The sequence below is a fragment of the Myxine glutinosa genome, chromosome 11 (genome assembly GCF_964187855.1).
Source record: "Myxine glutinosa chromosome 11, kmMyxGlut1.1, whole genome shotgun sequence".
Classification (NCBI taxonomy): Eukaryota; Metazoa; Chordata; class Myxini; order Myxiniformes; family Myxinidae; genus Myxine; species Myxine glutinosa.
In genome coordinates, this window is record NC_136271.1 from 49,755,550 (window position 1) to 49,780,087 (window position 24,538).

Consider the following 24,538-nt stretch of genomic DNA (forward strand, 5'->3'; position numbering starts at 1 on the left):
ATTCCTGGGCTACCTCCGTCGTCTTTTCAATTTCCACAATAATTAATTCGTTAATTTCTTTCTCTTCGACGACCGCTGGTCCGAATAAAATTTTCTCTCCTACCTCGGCGGTCGCCGACTTTTCCATACCTCGGGTCGCGATCTCTACCCCGGTCCAGTTACCTGTGCCTTGCTCCGACTCGCTCAACCTGCGCTCCTCGAGTCGCGTTACCTCATCGCGTACCCCCGCAACCTCTTCGCTCAACCTGCGGTCAACCTCCCTCTCGGCTTCCCTTACCTCATATGCGGCTTGCCCCCTCGCCAACCCCTCATTAATTTATTTGGCTTAGCCAATTATGCCCCCCAGTTTGTCCCCTAATCTGCTTCCGAATCCCTCGAATTTGCTTCCTAACTTGTTTCCTACTCCTCCCAATTTGCTGTTTAATTCCTCACATTTGTTGTCTAAACCCTCAAATTTGTTGTCTAAACCCTCAAATTTGGCTCCCAGCCCCCCAATTTGATTCCCCAATCGCTCCCCCATTCTGTTTTCCATTCCCTCCCACGTCTCGACCATAATGGCCCTCATTTGCTCCATGAATAGGCCCCAGTCCATCGGCGCCGTAGGCGCGGCTGCTGCGGTCACGTGCGCGGCGCCATTCGGTGCTGCTGGAACCTCGTGCGAGGCGCCGCCCTCTTGTGCGCCTGAAGCCTCGTCTACCACATCCTCATCGCTCTCCTCCTCCAATTCCTCCCTGGGGTCCTGGGGTCCTGGGTTACCTCCAAACCCTCTTCTTCTACCCCCACCGGCATCCGACCGCCTTGATCATCCATGGCACGACTTTAATTTAGATTTTATAATAAAATTTCGACCACTCCAAATTTTGACCAAATTATTTTGATGGATTAAAAATTTGGTTCGGGTCCAAATCCCACTCCTGACACCAATTGTTATGGAATCCGGGGGACGGAACTCCCCTTACCGAGGGGGGTTTAATCCCCTCGTCTTTTTAAGCTGGCCATCCGACCGGTCCTGGTAATCCCAAATACCTTTATCAGTCCCTCCGCAGAACAGGGAGACAAGTACCGCTCGAATCCCGGACAAGATGGTATGTTGCCGAGCGGTTTAGCAGTCCGGAATCCGAGCCGTTAGCAATAGACTAAACCCCGATTGCGAAGCGGTTCAGCCAAAATCGTGCCAGAGGTACTCAATCAAGAAATCACGAAAACGATCGGACGAGAATGAAAACCAAAGAATAAGGAGGAAAAGGTATTTATTATTAATGTACAAAACCAAAGAAGAAGAAGAACGAAGTAATTTACAGAAGCCACAGTGCAATCCTTAACTATACAGGCTTAACTTATACCCCAGGGACAATACAAACATCACAAACTCACGTACACTAATGGGGAATTGAAGGCAGGAATGAATGGCTGGAAGGAGAAGGTGGGACCACAGGGCTGGAAGGATGAGGTTCAGGTCCATGCAGAACGGCAGGGCTGGAGGCGAGCGGCCGCCGACTCCCCGCACTCCGGTTCACACGGCGGGGTTGCTTGTGGCAGCGCGTCAAAGCTGCACGCGGCAGGGGCTGTTTGAAGCAGCGTCTCTCTCTCGTACCTCACTCCACAGAACTCCGAACTTGGTCAACACTCAAGCGCCTCCCTCCACAGAACTGCTTGGTTCGTGCTCCCTCACTCATCTGCATAAGCAGTCCCTCACTCCTCCTTTTATTGCCCTCCCCGAAATCAAGCTGTGGGCTATGAGGGAACGCCTACCGGGTTGCTCACCGCGGTGCTGATTGGCCGTTAGGGCTGGCTGACCACCTCCGATGACGATGAGGTGCCACGCCCACCTTCTTCTCCGAGATGAGCACATGGCAATGGCGGCTTGCAGGAATGGAAAACCACTCGCACCCTTTTTGAAAAGAACTAAAGAGACCTATCTTATTTGATGCAACGGAGATTCATCTATTGGAAACATGGCCTTACCTGAAACACATAATAATGAAATAACTACGAAAGGGCCTATGATTTGCTACGTGTTGCAATGTGGACTAACTAAGGTGCAATTATTTCATTTACCAGGCAATTAAGGGGAAATGTACACAGGGGTTATTTATAAGGAAGTTTACAACTAAACTGACAAAGTGAAGGTTCTAAAAACCGCAACACAGCACCCTCATTGTACAGTCACGTTGGCAGTTGTTTGGAATCTTGAACAAGTTGGCAGTTGTTTGGAATCTTCTCCACTTGTAGATGATCTTCCAGACAGTCGAATGATTGATTTCAAATTGTTTGAAGATCTTTTTAAATCCCTTCCAAGACTCGTAGGCATCTATAACCTTCTTTCTGAAGGCCTCAGAGAGCTCTTTTGATCTAGGCATGGTGATGCCGCACACTTCAACAACAAAGAGCAAACCAAACTAAATATCTGAGGTTTAAATAAGGCAGGTTCCTCCAAGATCCTCTCTAACGATGTTCTAATCATTTGCACTTGAGCTGGTGCACCTGATTCTAATTTTAGGTATTTGAAGTAGTGATAAATGTAGGGGTGTACTTACTTTTTCCACATGCGAAATTTGCATTTATGTTTATTTAAATTATACAATGGACTACAAAATGTAAATGTTTCATGATATTTGTTATATTATATTGTGGAGCTATGCTCTCACGATAAAGCCGGACAAAATGGACGACACCAGGAACGAAGTTTCACTGAGCTATTTATTTCTAGCTCAACTCAAAAGCACTGAATCCGCCGATCGAACGGGCGGCAATTTATATCTCACGTTTAACACACAAAAGCCATGCCTCTCAGGCGGGGCGTGGTATGCAAATAGGTAAGCCACGCCTCTCAACGGGGCATGGTATGCAAGTCAAGTGTTCGCCCGGGAAAGGCAAGTCTGGACATGTCCGGCAAGTCCGGACAAGTAACCGCTCGCCGGTTGCGTCATCGGTCAGTGCAAGGTGATTGTGTATGCTTCCGGTAACCGCTACATGCGCCCCCCAGAATTAACTTGCACCGGGAGAGTCAGTTTGAGGGGGGTCTTGATGACCTGATCGAAACGACCCCTGGTGATTCGTGTGGGGGTGGTAGGTGGCGTGGCGGCGGATGGTCGGGCAGGGAGCTTGGTTGACGGTGGACGGCCCCGCCGTGGAGGAAGGGCCAACCGTGGAGGTTGGTCGAGGTCCAAATGGGCCGGTTTGAGGCGGTCCACGGAGATGTGGTCTGGTTTGCCGCCGATGTCCACGTTCATCGTGGACATCGGCGGCAGGGGCTGTTTGCGAAGCGGTCATGAAAATGACCGCTGTTTGCCATGACCGCTGTTTGCGGTCATGGCGAAGACCAGGAGGACTTGTTGTCCCTCTTCAGGACCCGGAAAGGTCCATTGTACGGCGGCCGGAGCGGTCCCCAGTGTGCGTCGTTGCGGATAAATACGTACTCCGCAGTGCGAAGTGCTGGGGGGACGTGGGGTTGGGGGCAGCCGTGATGGGACGTGGGCACGGGGGCGAATCTCCTGGCGGCCTCTTGGAGGACCGAGCGTTGGCGAGCCGCGGACCAGGGGCCGGTGGCGTCAGGGATGAACTCGCCCGGCACGTGCAGTGGCTGGCCGTAGACCAGCTCGGCGGTGGAAGCCTGGAGGTCCTCTTTAGGGGCCGTTCGGAGGCCCAATAGGACCCACGGGAGCCTGTCGGCCCAACCGTCGTCCTGGAGGCTGGCCCTGAGAGCGGCCTTCATTGAGTGGTGGAACCGCTCGCACAAACCGTTGGCTTGGGGGTGGTAGGCCGTGGTGCGGTGAAGCTTCACCCCCAAGGCCTGGGTGACCGTGCCCCAAAGCTCGGAGGTGAATTGCGGGCCTCTGTCGGAGGAGATGTCCGAAGGGGCGCCGAAACGGGCAATCCAGGTGCCAATGAAGGCCTGCGCCACGTCGGCGGATGTTGTTGATGCCAGCGGGATGGCCTCTGGCCACCCGGTGGTCCTGTCCACCATCGTGAGGAGGTGGGTGAAGCCCCGCGAGGAGGGAAGGGGTCCCACCAGGTCCACATTGACGTGGTCGAAGCGCTGCGCGGGCACGTCGAATGGTGCCAACGGGGCCTGGGTGTGCCGGTGGACCTTCGTGCGCTGGCAGGCGACACAGGCATTGGCCCAGTCGCGGACGTCTTTACGGAGCCCGTGCCAGACGAATTTCGCTGCCACGATCTTCTGCGATGCTTTCCGGCCCGGGTGGGAAAGGCCGTGGAGGGCGTCAAAAATGTGCCGCTGCCATCTGGTGGGCACGATGGGGCGAGGTTGGCCCAGGGAAACGTCGCACAGGAGAACTGTGCCTGTGTCCTCGAAAGGGACGTCGGCCAACCGCAGGCCTGTGTCGGCTGTCCGGAGGGCTTGCACCGTGGGGTCGGCGGTCTGGTCGGCCGCCATGCGGGCGAAGTCCACACCCAGGTGGACGGCGTTCGCGCCGGACCGGGAGAGGCAATCGGCCACAGCGTTGTCCTTGCCCGCGACGTGCCGGATGTCCGTCGTAAATTCGGACACGGCGGAGAGGTGGCACTGCTGGCGGGCCGACCACGGCTCCGTAACCTTGGCCATGGCGAAGACCAGGGGTTTGTGGTCCACAAACGCCGTGAACAGGCGGCCCTCAAAAAGATGGCGGAAGTGGCGAACGGCCAGGTAAAGGCCGAGGAGCTCGCGGTCGAAAGCGCTATACTTGCGCTCGTTAGGGCGAAGCTGTCGGCTGAAGAAGGACAGTGGTTTCCAAGCCCCGTTCACCCACTGTTCATGCACGGCGCCCACCGCGTAGTCAGAAGCGTCTGTGGTGAGGGCGATGGGTGCGTCGAGCGCCGGTGCGCCAGTATGGTCGCGTTGGCGAGGGCCAGCTTAGCGCCCGTGAATGCCTCGTCCATCTCTTTGGTCCAGGTGACGTCGTGCTTGGCCGGCTTGCCCCGGAGGGCTTCGTACAGGGGGCGCATGAGTTGGGCGGCGCGAGGCACGAACCGGTGGTAGAAATTTACCATTCCCAAAAATTCCTGTAGGGCTTTGATGGAGCGGGGGCGCGGGAAACTTGTGACTGCCTCCACCTTGGTCGGCAGCGGAACGGCCCCGGGCTTCGTGATGCGGTGCCCCAGGAAGTCGACGGCCGTTATGCCAAACTGGCATTTCGCTGGGTTGATGATGAGGCCGTGCTGGCCGAGGCGCTCAAAAAGCATGCGCAGGTGGATGAGGTGCTCCGCCTGGGAAGTGCTGGCGACGACAATGTCGTCCAAGTAGATGAAAAGGAAGGTGAGGTCACGCAGCACGCTGTGCATCAGCCGTTGGAAGGCCTGGGCCGCGTTCTTAAGGCCGAACGGCATGCGAAGGAACTCGAAGAGGCCAAAAGGTGTAATTACCGCCGTCTTCGGCACGTCGGCCGGCCAGATGGGTACCTGGTGGTAGCCCCGAATGAGGTCGACCTTGGAAAAGATCACCCGCCCCGTCAAATGGGCGGAAAAGTCCTGTATATGTGGTATCGGGTACCGGTCGGGGGTGGTGGCGTCGTTGAGGCGGCGGTAATCGCCGCATGGTTGCCATCCGCCACCCGGTTTGAGCACGATGTGCAGGGGCGAGGCCCACACGCTATTCGAGCGCCGCACAATGCCCAATCGCTCCAGCGCGTCGAATTCCACCTTTGCCACGGCGAGTTTGGCCGGGTCGAGGTGACGAGCCCTGGCATAGACCGGTGGACCTGTGGTCCGGATGTGGTGTTCGACGCCGTGTTTGACGGCGACGGCCGAAAACGTCGGCTGCGTGAGGGCGGGAAACTCGGCGAGTAGGCGGGTGAAATCGTCCGCGGCCGGGAGAGTGCAGGCTAGCTTGGTTGGTGCGGAGCCGCTCAATGAGCAAGCGAGCGAGCTGAAGGTCTCCGCATTGATGAGCCGACGCCGTTTGACGTCAACCAAAAGCCCATGCGCGCAAAGAAAATCTGCACCCAGCAAGGCCATGGGTACGTTCGCCGTGATGAAGTTCCACCTGAAGCGCTGGCCCCCGAAGCAGAATGCGATGCTGCGCGAACCGAAGGTGCGGATGGAGGAGCCGTTTGCGGCGACCAAGGCGGGGCCGCAAAGCGCGGCCTGTTTGTCCTGCACCGAGGCGGGTATCACGCTCAGCTGAGCGCCGGTGTCGCACAAAAAACGCCGCCCGGACGCTGTGTCCGTAATAAACAGAAGGCTGCCTGAATGGCCGACGCTCATGGCAGGCAGCGAGCGCCGGCCTGGTCGTTTCCTGACCTGCCGAAAGTGCACGGTGGGCAGCACGTTCTGGCCTTCTGCCCGAACCTGGGGTGGTAGTAGCACATGGTCCGCTCTGGTGGAGGCTCCGGCGATAGCGTCGGGTTCGGTCGACGGGGCGTCGCGGCAGCCACTGCCGCCAGTGGCGCTAACTTGGCTGGTGGTGGCGCCGGTCGTGGCGCGGGCGTTGTCTGTCGGCCCAGGGTTCCAGGCGGCCGCTCCGATGTGTCGCCTGGCCGAGAAAAATTTATCGGCCTCCTTGGCCAGGGCGCGAGGGTCCGTGATGGGCGAATTAGCCAAAGCTAATCGTACCTGCCCGGGTAGCTGCCGGAGGAACAGCTCGCGGAAGAGGAAATCTGGGCTGTGGTCGCCGAGTAGAGCAAGCATGTGGTCCATGCGTTCGGATGGACGGGCCTCACCCAGCTCCGGGAGGTCGAGCAGTTGTCGCGCGCGTTCGGTCTCCGTGAGTCCAAACGCACCGAGGAGTAGGCCTTTGAGCGCGCCGTATTTGTCGGCGTTCGGCGGGTTCTGTAGGAAGCTCAGGACCCGGGCAGCAGTGGAGGCATTGAGCGCGGAGACCACATGGTGGTAGCGCGTCGTGTCCTCCGTAATGTTCCGCAGGGCAAATTGAGAATCCGCTTGGGCGAACCAGACGGCTGCGTGCGATTCTCAAAAGCCAGGGAGCTTCAAAGCTACAGATGACTCCATCGCCGTGTTCTTGAAAAGGGGTCACCAATTGTGGAGCTATGCTCTCACGATAAAGCCGGACAAAATGGACAACACCAGGAACGAAGTTTCACTGAGCTATTTATTTCTAGCTCAACTCAAAAGCACTGAATCCGCCGATCGAACGGGCGGCAATTTATATCTCAAGTTCAACACACAAAAGCCACGCCTCTCAGGCGGGGCGTGGTATGCAAGTAGGTAAGCCACGCCTCTCAACGGGGCATGGTATGCAAGTCAAATGTTCGCCCGGGAAAGGCAAGTCTGGACACGTCCGGGCGAGTCCGGGCAAGTAACCGCTCGCCGGTTGCGTCATCGGCCGGTGCAAGGTGATTGTGCATGCTTCCGGTAACCGCTACAATATCACCTTTATCTATCAATATCTATCTATAATTCCAGTAATCTCTGTGTGTATGTTTGTTTGTATGTTTGTATGTTTGTATGTTTGTCTGTGACCGCTGTTTCTCGACAACTACCGGTCCGATATACTTGAAACTTGCCAGGTATATTGCTGGGGACCCGAGGATGTGCCTTTTCAAGGTTTTAAATTAATCGCAGAAGTAGTTACCGAGCTATGTCCAAAAAACGATTCAACCAATCAGAGAGCAGCGAGCTATCACGTGTGCCGAACGTGGCGAACAGACTCTGCCTCGGATGGCACATTTGAGAGCGTATTCATTTATTTCCCGTCGGCAAACTATGTTGCCGTTAAACTATGTTTTAAAACTAATTAAAACTAATTTGCGATCGCAGAAGTAGTTACCGAGCTATGTCCAAAAAACGATTCAACCAATCAGAGAGCAGCGAGCTATCACGTGTGCCGAACGTGGCGAACAGACTCTGCCTCGGATGGCACATTTGAGAGCGTATTCATTTATTTCCCGTCGGCAAACTATGTTGCCGTTAAACTATGTTTTAAAACTAATTAAAACTAATTTGCGATTCATCGTAACTGCGATTTGCGACCTTCCGGACAGTCAAATGAGGACGTCACTTCCGGACTTACGTAGCGGCTAGCGGGCGCCATTTGGAGGAGCTGGGAGGACTCAGTCGTGATAGAGTGAGCCTGAGTGAGTATATCAAGACAAGAACAAGATCTAGGAGGAGGTATGTACGGTGCGATTCATATAATATATTGTTTAGTTATCGTCGATGAGGAATTTGGGGGCCCGATTAACTGCAGCGCCATCCGAGCTGCGGCGTCGGGACGATACATTCATTGTACGGTCACATCACGCACTTACGGGCACGCCCATGGGCCCATGGGCACGCCCATGCATGCATGGGCGAAGACATTTTTTTTTTTTTTTTTGGCAAGGAACGGGCACCCACGGGCACGGGCACGTCCTATATATATAGTACGGGCATGCCCTAGTTGTTGAAATGAAGATCAAATAGCTGTATGTTGAAAAAGTTAAAACTTTACATGGGGTGTACTTACTTTTTCACGTGACTGTATGACAAAAATAATCCGAGGTATTTCCAAGATATCGTGTCTTAATTCTTGTTCTGAAGTTATTTAGTGCTGTCACTGGTGCAACTGGTTCCTTGAACTTACCGGTAGCGCCCTGCTTTTTTCACAGCCCCATATGTATCTTTTCCATCCACGGTAAGCGTAACATCATCTGTCAAATTTAAATAAAGAGTTTCCTCAATCAATACTTGCTCAATGTAAAACTCCCTTTGTAAGTTTGAGGTTTGCTCTCAATTCATTAACCAAAGGGTTAAATTCAACTTTCGATTAATGGTTATGACATATATCCTGCTCAAAAGACCTTGTTGAACAAACTGACCTCCATGGACACAGAACTGACAGCCATTGTCGTCAAGAGTGTCTATGCTGGTGACGTATGGAGCACCCTCAACAACCTCATCCACCCACTTGATGGCTTTTACCATGCGGTAACGCTCACTCTCGGTGAACACCGGTGGGCCTTTATGCCGTGTGATCTCCTCTGGTGTACGAGATCAAAACCAGGAAGATGATCAATAAAGAGGAAAAATGGAAAATTAAAACACATTAAAAATGCCTGATAATGGTTGATGGTTTGATGTGTGTGTGTGTGTGTGTGTGTGTGTGTGTGTGTGTGTGTGTGTGTGTGTGTGTGTGTGTGTGTGTGTGTTATAATGGTGGATACAGGTACACATGATGCATAAATAACAAATGGTTTCAATCAAAGTCCTCAAACCACTTCGTTTCACAACCTAAGAAACCATTACACTTATCAAGATCCAAAACGTTCATCATGTTGTATAACAATTTGGGGTCACCCGTTTGGCATTCCCATGTGAGCTCATGGTGTCAGGATACCAAGTCCAATTCCACGTACTGTACCGTATTGATATTACCCATCGACCACTGACGTCATAGTTAAGTGATAAGTACACCGATGTTTCCATATGCCTTTGCCCTGCATCTGACATCACCTATATGATCCTGGACAAAGCAATTTATGTGGTGACAATGCAATCCCAGAAATGAAAGCTCCGTTATATCGTTTTACCATCTGTGTGGACCCCCACAACCAAACTGTCCCCCATTGCCTTGGCTTGGCGGAGCTGATTGGCATGGCCGAAGTGCACCATGTCATAACTGGAAAAGATAAACAGGAGGAATGCAATGGCAATTATTAATCAAATTGAGAGGGCACGACAAACTGAAAGTTAAAAATGGTGGGTACAGCAAATGTACAAATAAAACTCGTTTGCAAAACGATAAATGGGACAAAGGAGATGTGCGAGTATATCACAGAGATTGTTTTACAAGTTCAAGACAAAGCGATGTTTACCTGGACCTAGAAGGGCACTCGGTAGAGCGCAAACCTCCGCCAGGCTGAACAGTTTATGTTTTGTATCCCACTGATAGGCCAGATCTGCATTCAGACCTGAACCAAAATCAAACTAGAACGGCACTCAGTAGAGAACTTACCTCCGCCAGGTGAACAGTTTACGTTTTGTATCCCAGGGTAGACCAGAAAATCACAATACAAAATCACATTTAATCAAAATCATCCGTCCACAACTTTTTGAGATATCCTGCTTTGTATCGTTTTCGGCCCCATCTCCCAATGGGGAAGAATCACTTTTTAAAATTCGACGAGCCGGATCCGGATCCGGATCTTCACCAAAATTGAATCGTTTCTTCCTTGTCACACACTCAACAATCAACATGTCCACCAAGTTTCGTCCAAATCCGTCCAAAACTTTTTGATATATTGCTCGACATATCGCTTTTGGCCCCATCTCTCAAGAATCACTGAAAATTAAGAAATTATCAGATCCGGATCGGAGATATTGTGCTCGCAATCAAACAGACAGGGGTCAACACATAACCTCTGTCCACCTTTGATGGTGGAGTTCATAATGATAAGAATCATAATCGTACTACATACAATTCAGCGAGTGGGTGTGTGCATTTGACGTGTATGCACTCTTCATCCTCTAGACCAGTGGTTCGCAAACTTTTTTGGCCAAGATCCAAAATATGAAATCACATTTGCCTCCTGACCCCCGGTACCTGCTGGCTGCTTGGTAACGGTATCTATGGTAAAAATTGTCGGAGAAAAAGCTTTCAACGTGAACCCTCCCCCACCCCCTCAAAACGGTGATTTTTTAGAGGTATTTCTTTCCAAGTTTGGGTCGTTTGGTTCTGTTCTAGACAGAACGAGTTGATGTTTGGTAGCTGTATTTGGGGTATGTATGGGAAGGCTTTAGACATTAAAACTTTCAATTGCGTGTGTTCGTGAGGGGTATAGAGGGGGGGTGGGCAGAGGGTGTGAATGTAAATTCTCAATGTAGACATGTATCGTGTAGCACCACCCTGTCATAAAGTGTATTAAAAGTCCCAGAGGTTTATAGTATTATATCAGTATATCTGTATGAAAACCTTGTAGAATTGAAAAATGTCTGTATGTGAGTTGCTGTGTTGTCATTTACACCAATCATAACACAGAACAAACATTTATTTTTAAATTTATTAGTAATATTGGTGATAATATTTATTTGTAATCTAAAAAGGTTCAAGTGGTCCAAAGCTCCAAATGATCAAGGGTCCAAGCTGTCTAATCTGTTTGAAGGTGTAAAGGGGTCTAAATGGTGTTATGGTCTGAGGGGTCTTAAAGGGTCTTCAAAAGTCTAAACAGTCTAAAGGTACATCCCAATAGTACATAATTAATAGACGTACATGTAGTCAGGGTGTAACCGCTATTCAAACATTATGTAATTAATAGACATATAGTCACACGGCTTCACGGAAAGATGGCTTCACTGACCATGTTTTTCGTTTTTATACAGTGCATTCAGAAAGTATTCAGACCCCTTCACTTTTTTCACATTTTGTGATGTTGCAGCCTTATGCTGAAATCGTTTATATTCTTTTTTTCCCTCATCAATCTACACTCAATACCCCATAATGACAAAGAGAAAACAGGATTTTAGAAAGTTTTGCAAATATTTAAAAAAAACAACCTGAATTATCACATTTACATAAGTATTCAGACCCTTTGCTATGACACTTGAAATTTAGCTCATGTGCCTCCCATTTCTCTTGATCTTCTTTGAGATGTTTCTACACCTTGATTTGAGTCCACCTGTGGTAAATTCAATTGATTGGACATAATTTGGACAGGTACACACCTGTCTATATAAGGTCTCACAGCTGACTGCATATCAGAGCAAAAACCAAGCCATGAGGTCGAGGGAACTGCCTGCAGAGCTCAGAGACAGGATTGTGTCGAGGCACAGATCTGGGGAAGCCGACAAAAAAAATCTCTGCTGCATTGAAGGTTCCCAAGAGCACAGTGGCCTCCATAATTCTTAAATGGAGGAAGTTTGGAACAACCAGGACTCTTCCTAGAGCTGGCCGCCCGGCCAAACTGAGCAATCCGGGGAGAAGGGCCTTGGTAAGAGAGGTGACCAAGAACCCGATGGTCACTCTGGCTGAGCTCCAGAGATCCTGTGTGGAGATGGGAGAAACTTCCAGAAGGACAACCATCACTGCAACACTCCACCGATCTGGGCTTTATGGCAGAGTGGCCAGACGGAAGCCTCTCCTCAGTGAAAGACACATGAAAGCCCACTTGAAGTTAGCCACAAAGCACCAAAAGGACTCTCAGACTGTGAGAAACAAGATTCTGTGGGCTTTCATGTGTCTTTCACTGAGGAGAGGCTTCCGTCTGGCCACTCTGCCATAAAGCCCAGATCGGTGGAGTGTTGCAGTGATGGTTGTCCTTCTGGAAGTTTCTCCCATCTCCACACAGGATCTCTGGAGCTCAGCCAGTGACCATCGGGTTCTTGGTCACCTCTCTTACCAAGGCATTTCTCCCCCGATTGCTCAGTTTGGCCATGCAGCCAGCTCTAGGAAGAGTCCTGATTGTTCCAAACTTCTTCCATTTAAGAATTATGGAGGCCACTGTGGTCTTGGGAAGCTTCAACGCAGCAGAAATTTTTTTGTAGGCTTCCCCAGATCTGTGCCTCGACACAATCCTGTCTCTGAGCTCTGCAGGCAGTTCCTTCGACTTCATGGTTTGGTTTTTGCTCTGATATCCATTGTCAGCTGTGAGACCTTATATAGACAGGTGTGTGCCTTTCCAAATCATGTCCAATCAATTGAATTTACCACAGGTGGACTCAAATCAAGGTGTAGAAACATCTCAAAGATGATCAAGAGAAATGGGAGGCACCTGAGCTAAATTTCAAGTGTCATAGCAAAGGGTCTGAATACTTATGTAAATGTGACATTTCAGTTTTTTATTTTTAATAAATTTGCAAAACGTTCTAAAATCCTGTTTTCTCTTTGTTATTATGGGGTATTGAGTGTGGAAGATGAGGGAAAAAATGAATTTTAAACGATTTCAGCATAAGGCTGCAACGTAACAAAATGTGAAAAAGGTGAAGGGGTCTGAATACTTTCTGAATGCACTGTATATATATAGATTAGTTGGAACACGTTCATAGTTGGTGCCCATATGCAAATTAACGCTCAAAATAGCAATGAACAAAAGTCGATACTGCTCAAACAGGACAGCCAGCTTCATATACAGTCACGTGAAAAAGTAAGTACACCCCATTTATGTTTTGACTTTTTCAACATATTTCAACATACAGCTATTTGATCTTCATTTCAACAATATTGATAGATAAAGATGATATAATATAACAAATATCATGAAACATTTACATTTTGTAGTCCATTGTATAATTTAAATAAACATAAATGCAAATTTCGCATGTGGAAAAAGTAAGTACACCCGTGGCTCTAATAGGTGGTATTGCCCCCTTTGGCAGAAACAACCTCAAGTCGGCGTTTCTTATAACTGTCTACCAGTCTCTTACATCGACTGGGAGAAATTTTTGCCCACTCCTCCATGCAGAATTCTTTCAGCTGTGCGATGTTTGAGGGGTTTCTTGCATGCACAGCTCGTTTCAAATCCCCCCACAACATCTCGATGGGATTTAGATCAGGGCTTTGACTTGGCCAGCCCAGAACCCTCCATTTCTTTCTTTTCAGCCATTCCTTGGTGGATTTACTGGTATGTTTAGGGTCATTGTCATGTTGCAAGGTCCACCTTCGGTTGAGCTTCAACTTTCTGACAGATGGCCTCACCTTATCCTCAAGCACCCTCTGGTACAATGAAGAATTCATAATGGATTATATGATGGTGAGCTGCCCAGGCCCTGATGCAGCAAAGCTGCCCCAAAACATAATATTTCCACCACCATGCTTTACAGTTGGTATCAGGTTCTTGTGGTCAAATGCTGTCTTTGGTTTTTGCCAAACATGTCTTCTGGTACTGTGGCCAAATAGCTCTACCTTTGACTCATCTGTCCAGAGCACATTGTTCCAGAAGTGCTGATCTTTGCCTCGGTGTTCATTGGCAAACTTTAGTCTTGCCCTGATGTTCTTTCTGGACAGCAAAGGTTTCCTCCTGGCACACCTCCCATGTAGATCAAATTTGTGCAGCCTCTTTCTAATGGTAGACTCGTGCACTTTGACATCAACAGTGGCACGAGCTACCTGTAGGTCCCGTGATGACATTCTGGGGTTCTTGGAGACTTCTTTCAGCATCTTGCGGTCTGCTCTCGGGCTGAACTTGCTGGAGCGGCCTGGCCTGAACAAGTTGGCAGTTGTTTGGAATCTTCTCCATTTGTAGATGATCTTCCGGACAGTCGAATGATTGATTTCAAATTGTTTGGAGATCTTTTTAAATCCCTTCCCAGACTCGTAGGCATCTATAACCTTCTTTCTGAAGGCCTCAGAGAGCTCTTTTGAACTAGGCATGGTGATGCCGCACACTTCAACAACAAAGAGCAAACCAAACTGAATGTCTGAGGCTTAAATAAGACAGGTTCCTCCAAGATCCTCTCTAACGATGTTCTAATCATTTGCACCTGAGCTGGTGCACCTGATTCTAATTTTAGGTATTTGAAGTAGTGATAAATGTAGGGGTGTACTTACTTTTTCCACATGCGAAATTTGCATTTATGTTCATTTAAATTATACAATGGACTACAAAATGTAAATGTTTCATGATATTTGTTATATTATATCACCTTTATCTATTAATATTGTTGAAATGAAGATCAAATAGCTGTATGTTGAAATATGTTGAAAAAGTCAAAACTTTACATGGGGCGTACTTACTTTTTCATGTGACTGTATAAAAACCACCTTTAGAGGCCATTTTTCCCCGCAAGCGGGGGTTGGCCTTTTTCGGGAACTGTGGTTGTTGTTGTTTTTCGGTCCCCTTTTTGAAGCAATGTTTTACGGCCGGATGCCCTTCCTGACGCCAATCCTTTTTGCCGCCTTTAACGACAAGCAGGGAATTACCAGTGAACTGGTACTCAATTTGCCGACCTCGGAGGGATGGCAGGCTGAGTCAACCCCCCTGGCGTTAATTCAGCGATTGACCGGGATTCGAACCCAGGATCTTAGGATCCTAAGCCGGCACCCTAGCCGCTAGCCCAACACCAGGGACTATATATTGGGATATATTGGGATGACTGTATATTGGGATAAAAGTGCAGGGCCTGAGAGCCACTGCGTTTGCAACATCAGAGCGGCAGTTTTGAGTCAAGTTTTAAATATACAAAGGGATTTGAACCTGGATATCTCGTAACGTGACAATTAAGGAGATCTGATCCTTCCGCCTTTAAAATACAGAACTCGATTGATCCGTCCAAACAGCAAGATAAATAACTATATATCTGTGATCACAAAGTGATCACCTGCAAGTGATCCCTTGGCCGGCAATCCATTGATTGCCATATATATATATTTTCGGACTGCCATATGACCTTGACCCTAAACATTTAAGGATTGAGTGTAAATAAAGAAAATGTATCCCCATCTACAATCTAGAAATAAAACTCAACATTATGTAAAATGGAGAAAAATTATTCAATTTATGATCAAAAAGGTGTTTTTAGTTAATTATATCAGAACCCAAAAAAGTAGGGCAAGGACACTAATCAAATATCAGATGCACAAGTTCAGTGCAGGTACACTATTATAATGCAAGAACATCTTGGAAGGCAAAGAGGTCTTGAGATTCCACATTGGAAAAATTTAACGATGACAAAAAAAGTGTTTTTACCTTCGCAAAAGCGGAAGGTTATGTTTTGATCGCTGTGTATTTATTTGTATGTCTGTGTGTGTGTGTGTGTGTGTATGTTATTCGCATAACTCAAAAAGTATTCAACCGATTCGCATGAAATTTGGTGGGATGATAGGTTATTATCCGGGAACCATTTGATTAGATTGTGGAATCGATCGGGTCAAAGGTCAAGGTCAAGGTCATGAAAAGGTCAAAATCGTCTTTTTACCACAGCGCGGTCAATTTGTGTCCAATTTGTATGAAACTAATGCCAAAATGCTTTGCTACACAGATCTTGTAGTCTTTTATTTTGGCAACAAAAGTAGCTGCGGCGAAGGTATGCGCTCTACCGAGTGCCCGTTCTAGTTTGTTTTTGTTTTTTCCCAGACCACCATTTGGCCTTGACCTTTAACCCAGAGGGGTATGATGTAAATTAATAGTAAATGTGTTTTGATCTAGGATATCTAGGGAGGGAAATATAGTTCAGAGCAAATGAACCTTAGTCGAGTTATGGTGGAAAATGTCAAAAATGTTTATAATTAGGTCTTGGCTTTAAAATGACGTCAAACCGACATACTTTATATTCACATGACTGACAGTAAATTTCATTCCGAAAGTCCCAGCCGACTCCACGATACAGCTCAGAAATTGAAGCAGCTCGGAAATTAAGAGTGTTGGGAGTGCAAGAATAATAAATAAATAAAAATTCTAGATGATGGTTTAGTACTTTAAGGGTTGCAAGAAACCTTGTGTTGCCATTAAACACTGGGGGCACTAACAGGTACAATGTACAACCCTCCGCTATGGTCTACCCTATCCTATAGAGGGAGGATTATTTAAAGGGAAGCCATCCAGGTGAACACGAGAGTTTTCTGAACATCAAGAAGTCTTGGTTGGGAAACTCTTCCAGTGATAGACACCTTGTTGTCATGACCTAGGGCACTCTTGCCTATGCACCTGTTCCTGGCAACATCAATCTCTTGCTCATTGAACACTCTTGTACATTCATTCCCATCTATCTTCCCTCTTCGTCCATCATTTTTCTCTCTTCTCGCCACACTCCTTGCAAATAAGCAGTACGTGGTTCCTATCACGTGGCCTGTCGTTGTGAATGGAGAACTACAATTTAATCCATGGGCCAAGACACGTTTTTCTTGTTTTGTTTTTTTTCTTGGTTTTTTCTGTTTTTTGCACTTGTTAACAAGTTCGAGCTTCTCCAATACAAGACTTTAACAAAAGGAATATTTATACAATTACCTCTCGAAAATCAGGACTACAGTGGTGGTGACATGTCAGCAAGGGCTTGCACTCACATAACCACCACCACCACCACCACCTGAGGTCGTTCTATCTGCTGTCTACTCATTACATTGTCTGTTCTTAGGAATGACTGTGGAAATGTATTTTTTTTTTTTTTTGTATACAAGATCGAGGCTCGTGAAAGAGTGAAAGAGCGATTTGATGGTCCAAAGGAAATCGTCACAGCGCCCATCTATTTATTCCGTACGCACAAGGGTTGTGTTGAGGGATGGGGGTGTTGAGGGATGGGGGTGTTGAGGGATGGGGGTGTTGAGGGATGGGGTGTTGAGGGATGGGGGGGGGGGGGAGGAGGGATGGGGGGGGGGGGAGGAGGGATGGGGGGGGGGGAGGAGGGATGGGGGGGGGAGAGGAGGGATGGGGGGGGGGAGGAGGGATGGGGGGGGGGGAGGAGGGATGGGGGGGGGGAGGAGGGCGGATTTCGGGCACTGAAACCACAAAATGCTACAATCATTGCGTTGCTTACGTAATACTTAAACTGTTCTTAAGAGGCAGCGATTAGACGAAGCAAAAGATTATTATCGGCATCAATTGTGGTATTTACCAGATGATATTATTATTATCCTGACCCCACACCGCACAAAGAAAAAATGTCGCGGCGAGGGGGATTAAATTGAACGACAGATTATTTCACGACTGACGAAACAGCTCAATGTATCATGGAGATTACATCCAACTCCTTGTTAGCACATGTACATTTATACGATTAGGTGAATTATAAAACAATAACGAATGATAATACAGCAATTGAAATGTAGAGACTGAAAGGTGCCATCCGAGCTGCTACCCGCTCTCACCAACCGTCACACCAGACCCGCACGGAGCCGTCCAGCTGACCGCCATTTTGCTCGCTCACTCTATCCATAAAACCTGAATTAACACACCAAACGAAAATTGACAACGGCTGAAGTAAAAGTTAAATCGACAAATCCATTCTCCAACGACGAACGGCGCACCTCCGGAAGGTCATGCCAGTGACGTCATTACGGGTGAAAGAATAATTAGTCCTTCGCGGTCATTTCTTCGCGTAAATTTTCCCTTGAGGGAAAACATTCATTGGGGGGGAGATCGCAGAACGTGCTCTCATCGGCGAATGTGATGTTTTGATTTTCTTGCTCTTCCTCCATCGCTTTGAGCGTCCGATACGAGTCTGGGAGGACGGCGGTTCGAATGCCGTCCGAATTACCCCCAACTAGTTCATAAATACGACGTGTTGCTTCCTCACATGACGTTTAGCATTTTCACCGATAGAGCAGCGACAGCCATAGGTTGGCGATAATAACGGAGGCTTTCATGCGCCAAATGGATTCCTGTGTCGATGTTATTTATAACTATAATTATAAAGGGAACTCGTCATAGTTACCAACTCTACTACTTTTTTAACCAACAACTTTTTTTACCAAGTTACCAACAGTCACTTTTATTTAACTTCATCTGAACTTTGTCCCGTTTCAAATCTTTGAACCGTTCGTTTCTGGGTTACATACGTCCTAGAGCTGAAATTTAATTTAAATCTTTCAAAATCTAATTGAAAAATTAAAATTAAAGATAAAATAGGCCTATGGGTTTAAAACTTTAAAAAATAAAAATAAAAGTGTGGAGCCCTAAAACATGTTTTTTTTCGTTTACTTGTATATTTGAACCGCCAACAGATTTTTTATTTCCCAAAAATAGCGAAAAATACCGTTTTCACAAAATAAGTTTTCATAGATTTATCATGAGGTGACGATTTAAATGAATCAGGAAAGTGATTATTCTGCTTTAATTTTGCGTCGAGTGTCTCAGAATGCACAAATTTAGGGTTAAAATTTTTATTTAAGTTAAAATTACAAAATTTCCATATAGTAGGAGGGGCAACACCCCAGACCCTACCCCTCTCCAGGCCTCCTCCTCCCCACCCCCCCCCCCCACACCCTCTCCCACCACACACCCTCTCCCACCCACACTTTTCTCTCAGGCCCACCAAAACTCTCCCCCACACCCTTCTCCCAGACGCTCAACCCACCCCCCTCCTCCCAGACCATCTTCGAAATCACCCCCTTCCAAAACCTTCCCCCACACCCTTCTCCCAGACACTCTCCGCACCCCCCCCCCCCTCCTCCCAAGCCATCTTCGACACAACTCCCCCCCACCCCCCCCTCGTCCCTCCTCCACACACTTCTCGCAGACCCTCCCCCACATCCTCCTCCCAGACCCTCCTCCACACCCTTTTCATAGACACTCTCCTCACCCCCCCCCCCCCCAACCCCCCAGACCCTCCTCCACACCCACACCCTTCTCTCAGACACTCCCCCCCCCCCTGCTCCCAGACCATCCTTGACACCCCCCCCCCCCTCCCAGACCCTACCACCCTTCTCCCAGATACTCTCCCCACCCCCCACTCACCATTCTTCGAAACGATCCCTGACCACATTCCATAGTGGGTAAGGTGTTGGGTAGTGTTTTAGGCACCCACAAAAGAAAAAAGAAAAAATTGATTTCTTCAAAGTGCCAACAGGATTAGAACAGCCCCAGGCAACGCTGGGAGAATGTGTGAGTGCATGAAACACTACTTGACCACAAATATGTGGACACCCCTTCTAATTAGTGGATTTGGTTATTTCAGTCACACCCATTGCTGACAAGTATATTGTTACGGATCTCGGTTTCGGCACTCCCCTTACCGAGGGGGGTTTAATCCCCTCGTCTATCACACTGGCCGTCCGAGTCCTAGAAGGTATCGCGTTCCTTTGCGGAGGGTGAGGTTGACCAGGGTGACTGGTCAATGGAGTCCCAGATACCTTCGCCAACCTTGCCGCAAAGCAGGGCGCTACTTCTGCTCGAGCCACGGACAAGATGGAAGATTGCCGAGCGGTTTAGCAATCCGCAGCTTGAGCCATTAACAAAGGACTAACCCGACTCCGAGCGTTTGGCCAAAATCGCGCCACAGGTATTCAATCAGGGAAAAGACTAAAGCGAGCGGATGAGAGGAAAACCCAAAGAATAAGAAGGAACAGGTGTAATTTATTAATTATATACAAAACCAAAACCAAAGAAGAAACGAAAGGTAGGACTGTACAGGAAGAGGAAGAAGCAGATACACAGGGCAACCTTAAAACAGTCTTATATTACAACCCCCGGACAAAACAAACAGACTCACACAAACAGGGAATGGCAGGAAGGAACGGCTGGGAGGAGGAGAAAGTCCAGGCAGGCGGTAGGCGTCGAGGTCCGGCTCCAGCTTCACTCGAGTCCGGCTCCGGGTGTTGACTCGTGCAGCGGCGAGCGCGTACTGTTGGCACGCCGTCGGACCTTATACGTTGAGGGGGGGGGGGGGGGGGGGGGGATGGTAGTCCTTTGCACGGCCGTATGTGCAGTTCAATACAATCGATGATGCAATCTCGCCCAACCTCTGCGCAGTCCGTGCCCTCTCTCTCCTCTCTCTCTTCTTGGGCTTCTTTCAACAACCGCACTTCTCTCCCTTCTCGTGTAAAGGCGCCGCGCTTGCGCTTATATAGCCCACGTAGAAATCAAGCCGCGCTTAATCGAGCCACGCCCATCAATGAGCTCACCTCAGCCCTGGTTGGCTCGCCGAAAGGGCCACGCCCCCTTCTTCTCCGGCTTGACCGCGTGCGTAATGGCGTTTGAATGTAGCGAACGCTGCTGGCAAGCAAAGTAACACAATTTGGAGAGAGAGAGAGCAAAATGGACCGAATGGGGCCTATCTTATTTAATTAATGCAACGCAGATTCAACTATTGGGAACAGATCCTTAACTGAAACACATAATAATGAAATAACTACAGAGAGGTCCTATGGTGCTCTACGTGTTGTACATGGACTAACTAGGGTGCGATCTTTAATAAAGCCAATTAATGGGGATATTTACAGGGGATCATTTATAAGGGAACATTTACTAAAATTTACCAAGTGAAGGTTCTAAAAACCATAACAATATATTATCAAGCACACAGCCATGCAATCTCCATAGACAAATATTGGCAGTGGAATGGGCCGTACTGAAGAGCTCAGTGACTTTCAACGTGGCACAGTCATAGGATGCCACCTTTCCAACAAGTCAGTTCATCAAATTTCTTCCCTGCTAGAGCTGCCCCTGCCAAATGTAAGTGTTGTTATTGTGAAGTGGAAATGTCTATGAGCAACAACAGGTCAGCCGCACAGTGGTAGGCCACACAAGCTCACAGAACGGGACCGCAGAGTGCTGAAGCACGTACAAATTGTCTGTCCTCGGTTGCAACACTCACTACCGAGTTCCAAACTGTCTCTGGAAGCAACGTCAGCACAACAACTGTTCGGGAGCTTCATGAAATAGGTTTCCATGGCCGAGCAGCCGCACACAAGCCCAAGATCACCATGCACAATGCCAAGAGTCGGGTGGAGTGGTGTAAAGCTCGCCACCATTTGACTCTGGGGCAGTGGAAACGCATTCTCTGGAGTGATGAATCACGCTTCACCATCTGGCAGTCCGGCAGTCTAATCTGGGTTTGGCGGATGCCAGAACGCTACCTGCCCGAATGCATAGTGCCAACTGTAAGTTTGGTGGAAGAGGAATAATGGTCTCGGGCTGTTTTTCATGGTTCGGGCTAGGCCCCTTAGTTCCAGTGAGGGGAAATCTTAACGCAACAGCATACAATGACATTCTAGACTATTGTGTGCTTCCAACTTTGTGGCAACAGTTTGGGGAAGGCCCTTTCCTGTTTGAGCATGACAATGACCTCGTGCACAAAGTGAGGTCCATACAGAAATTGCTTGTTGAGATCGGTGTGGAAGAACTTGACTGGCCTGCACAGAGCCCTGACCTCAACCCCATCGAACACCTTTGGGATGAATTGGAACACCGACTGCGAGCCAGGCCTAATTGCCCAACATCAGTGCCTGGCCTCACTAATGCTCTTGTGGCTGAATGGAAGCAAATCCCCGGAGCAATGTTCCAAAATCTAGTGGAAAGCCTTCCCAGAAGAGTGGAGGCTGTTTTAGCAGCAAAGGGGCGACCAACTCCATATTAATGTCCATGATTTTTGAATGAGATGTTCGGGTGTCCACATACTTTTGGTCATGTGGTGTATATGATGAGAATAGAACCATGTTCCACACCTTGAGTTCCTGGGATAACAAGATTTATTGATGAACCAATATCACAGCGCTGTGGAGGGTGTAAGAGTCATACCATTCACAATTGAACAGCATGGCCCCATACACTCCTGAGTTCCTTACAGAAAGAACTTCCTTATATATTTGCAGAGTGTGATAAAAATCTCCGCTAATTTTGGCAAGTTTCAGCAGTATAATACACAATGGGGGAAACGTTGACCAGTACCCCCACCCTTGTCCTATCTTATTTGGCATGAGCCAAGGGAAAGATGCAGGAGAAAGAGCACAGTGACATTCTCAAAACTTATCTTCCATGCTGGCCTTTGGTCAAGGACAAAAAGACGTGTTTTCACGAGGGAGTGTAACAGAGCAAGCAGTTTCACTATCTTTCTACATTCCTTGGCACAGTTGGACAATAAAGCATAGTTCAAAGCAAGAGGGAACATAGTAAGCTTAATCCTTTTCACAAAGCAACCATTATTAAATGCAAACCACAATTAGATAAGGCACAACCAAAGGCATGATCTCGACATTCCCCCATTTGGTCTCTACGAGACTACGTATCACAGAGACCAGGCCACATCGGCTTTATTTGCAAAGCAAAAGAGAATAGTGTTATATGTGGCCACATCGGGCTTTATTGAGTGTTGTATGTGTGACGTGTCCTCCCAAGGGCATGCCACGCACATAAAGTACCCCGCATGCACGCTTGAAAGGTGTGTCATGTTGAGCGTGTTTGGAACATGAAGGTCCAGAACATGAAGATCTATTAACGTTTCAGATCCACAACGAAGGCGCCTGGTCTGGCTGGGGATGTTGCCCGGGAGGGTCTCCCAACCCACCCTTGCAGCGGCGTAGGTGCAGCTGAAATCCCCCCCAATCGAAGGGCTCCCCGTCCTCGCACAGACACGGTCCTTGCCGATCTTCGAAGTTAATCGACGTCCATGCTGTTGTTCTGAGGAATACATAATGTAATTAATATCTTGTGTCACGTGTTCCTGGTCAGAGTACAGAGCATTACAATTCAAAGTAAAGAGAGAAACTTCCTTTTGTGTCAATGTCGTTCATGGACGCACAATCAGCTTGTGGATCCAGAGTATCAGTGTCAGGTCCTTTGGCAGCCAGACCCAGCGTTGCAATCAGATCCATAGTTGGATCAAGCAGAGATGTGCAGCTGTGTGCTTATAATACATAAGAAGCATTAGCCAATTCCCGCAGGGGATTTACAACAAAATCATCACAATAAATCAAATAAATCAACAGTCTTCTGATGCGCCGGTCACATCGGCATCGCCCAGGGGCTCGTTCAGGTCGACGGCCTCGGCGGTCAAGATCATGGTCTTCCGACGGCGGTTTCTTCATCGTCCATCCTGAAAAATACTTTCTTACACACACCATGATCAAATTCCTAGCCCCCCGTCCCACCAATTGGCATTTAGTTACCTCATCTCTCAGATGGTTGGCTTATTCATAGCCGCATTTCCTGTGTCGTGTCTGGAAATTCAAATGCCATATTTACTTTCACCAATTTCCGAAAATACCTTCCTTTTAATCATCTTCCCTACATCTAATAATACATGATTTACCAACCATTTCCCCCCCAACCATAATCGGTCAATGGAAATAATCGGTATTCTCCCCTTCAAAACTTCACTGTTATCCTATCAATACCTGGACATTTTTTCCCTTTTTCCTAGACATGCAAATTTCACACCAGTATAAAACCACTGGAAAAATTATCTGAAAAATAACGAAATCGTCTCCAAGTTCTCTAGCTAATCTCCGTCCGCAATCACCAACTCTACCCTCCTGTGCATTTTGCCTTAGGTTTTAGAACCTAGAGTCAACCAAAAACAACAACAACTAGCCTCCCAAGGCCATTTCCCTGCAAGAGCGGGGGTTAGCCTTGCGGTCCCCATGACAATCTTCTTCATTTTGCTCTATCACCTCCCTTTATGAGCAATAATTCAATTGATGTGATTCCCACGTACCTGGTGGAGTTCTGTTCACCTGGTCTGCAGAGCCGTGATCCAATCTGCACCAGCCCCCAATCACCTCCTCGATTGGGGTCAATCTGCGTGTAGCAATCTAACACAATTTTGTTAAAACCGATTCACAACTTTCCATTCGTTGGCGCACTCTCCCAAGTGTAAGCTAACCACCTTTATCACCTTCTTATCACAAAAACAACAGTCCATAACTAACCACTTTCCTTTATTTCCTGCCTTTACCATCAACTTTTTTCAACCTTCTCCCTTTTCTCAGCAAATCCTGCAGATTCACTTGTCATTGAAAAATAATTCATCTGATCCGACTTTCCTTTATCATCTTTGCACCTCCAACAACCTTCTTCAACACGTCCTCCCGAACCCTTTTCTTCAGACTAAACCCACATAAATACAATGTCCCCTTCCAGGCGCGTCTGTCTAGCCACTCACAAATTGTCCACAAGACAAAATCCCCATCTTTCACACTTCAGCTCCCGTGAGCTCAATTTTGAACAGGGGTAAAACCAGCAATACTCAATTACCTTCTGCCAAGCAAGAGGCCAGAGCAGTATCACTCCCTCTTCCCTCT

General features: G+C 48.1%; 1 protein-coding gene across 9 annotated transcripts in view; it reads right to left on the reverse strand.

Moving 5' to 3' along the window:
* The window catches only part of PCYT2 (phosphate cytidylyltransferase 2, ethanolamine), a 66,240-nt gene extending 48,370 nt beyond the window's left edge, over positions 1-17,870 (reverse strand). For 2 of the 9 annotated variants that reach the window (XM_078786652.1, XM_078786650.1), the window contains exons 1-5: positions 17,828-17,868; positions 17,669-17,741; positions 9,465-9,553; positions 8,754-8,915; positions 8,519-8,585 (exon numbers count right to left, since the gene is read on the reverse strand). In XM_078786652.1, coding sequence (XP_078642778.1) covers positions 8,519-8,585; positions 8,754-8,915; positions 9,465-9,553; positions 17,669-17,736 — 386 coding nt within the window. In that variant the 5' untranslated portion in view covers positions 17,737-17,741; positions 17,828-17,868. Of the gene's footprint in view, positions 1-8,518; positions 8,586-8,753; positions 8,916-9,464; positions 9,554-17,613 lie in introns of all 9 variants that reach the window. The other 7 variants (XM_078786653.1, XM_078786649.1, XM_078786654.1 and 4 more) reach the window with 6 other exon arrangements.
* Positions 17,871-24,538: the final 6,668 nt, after the last annotated feature.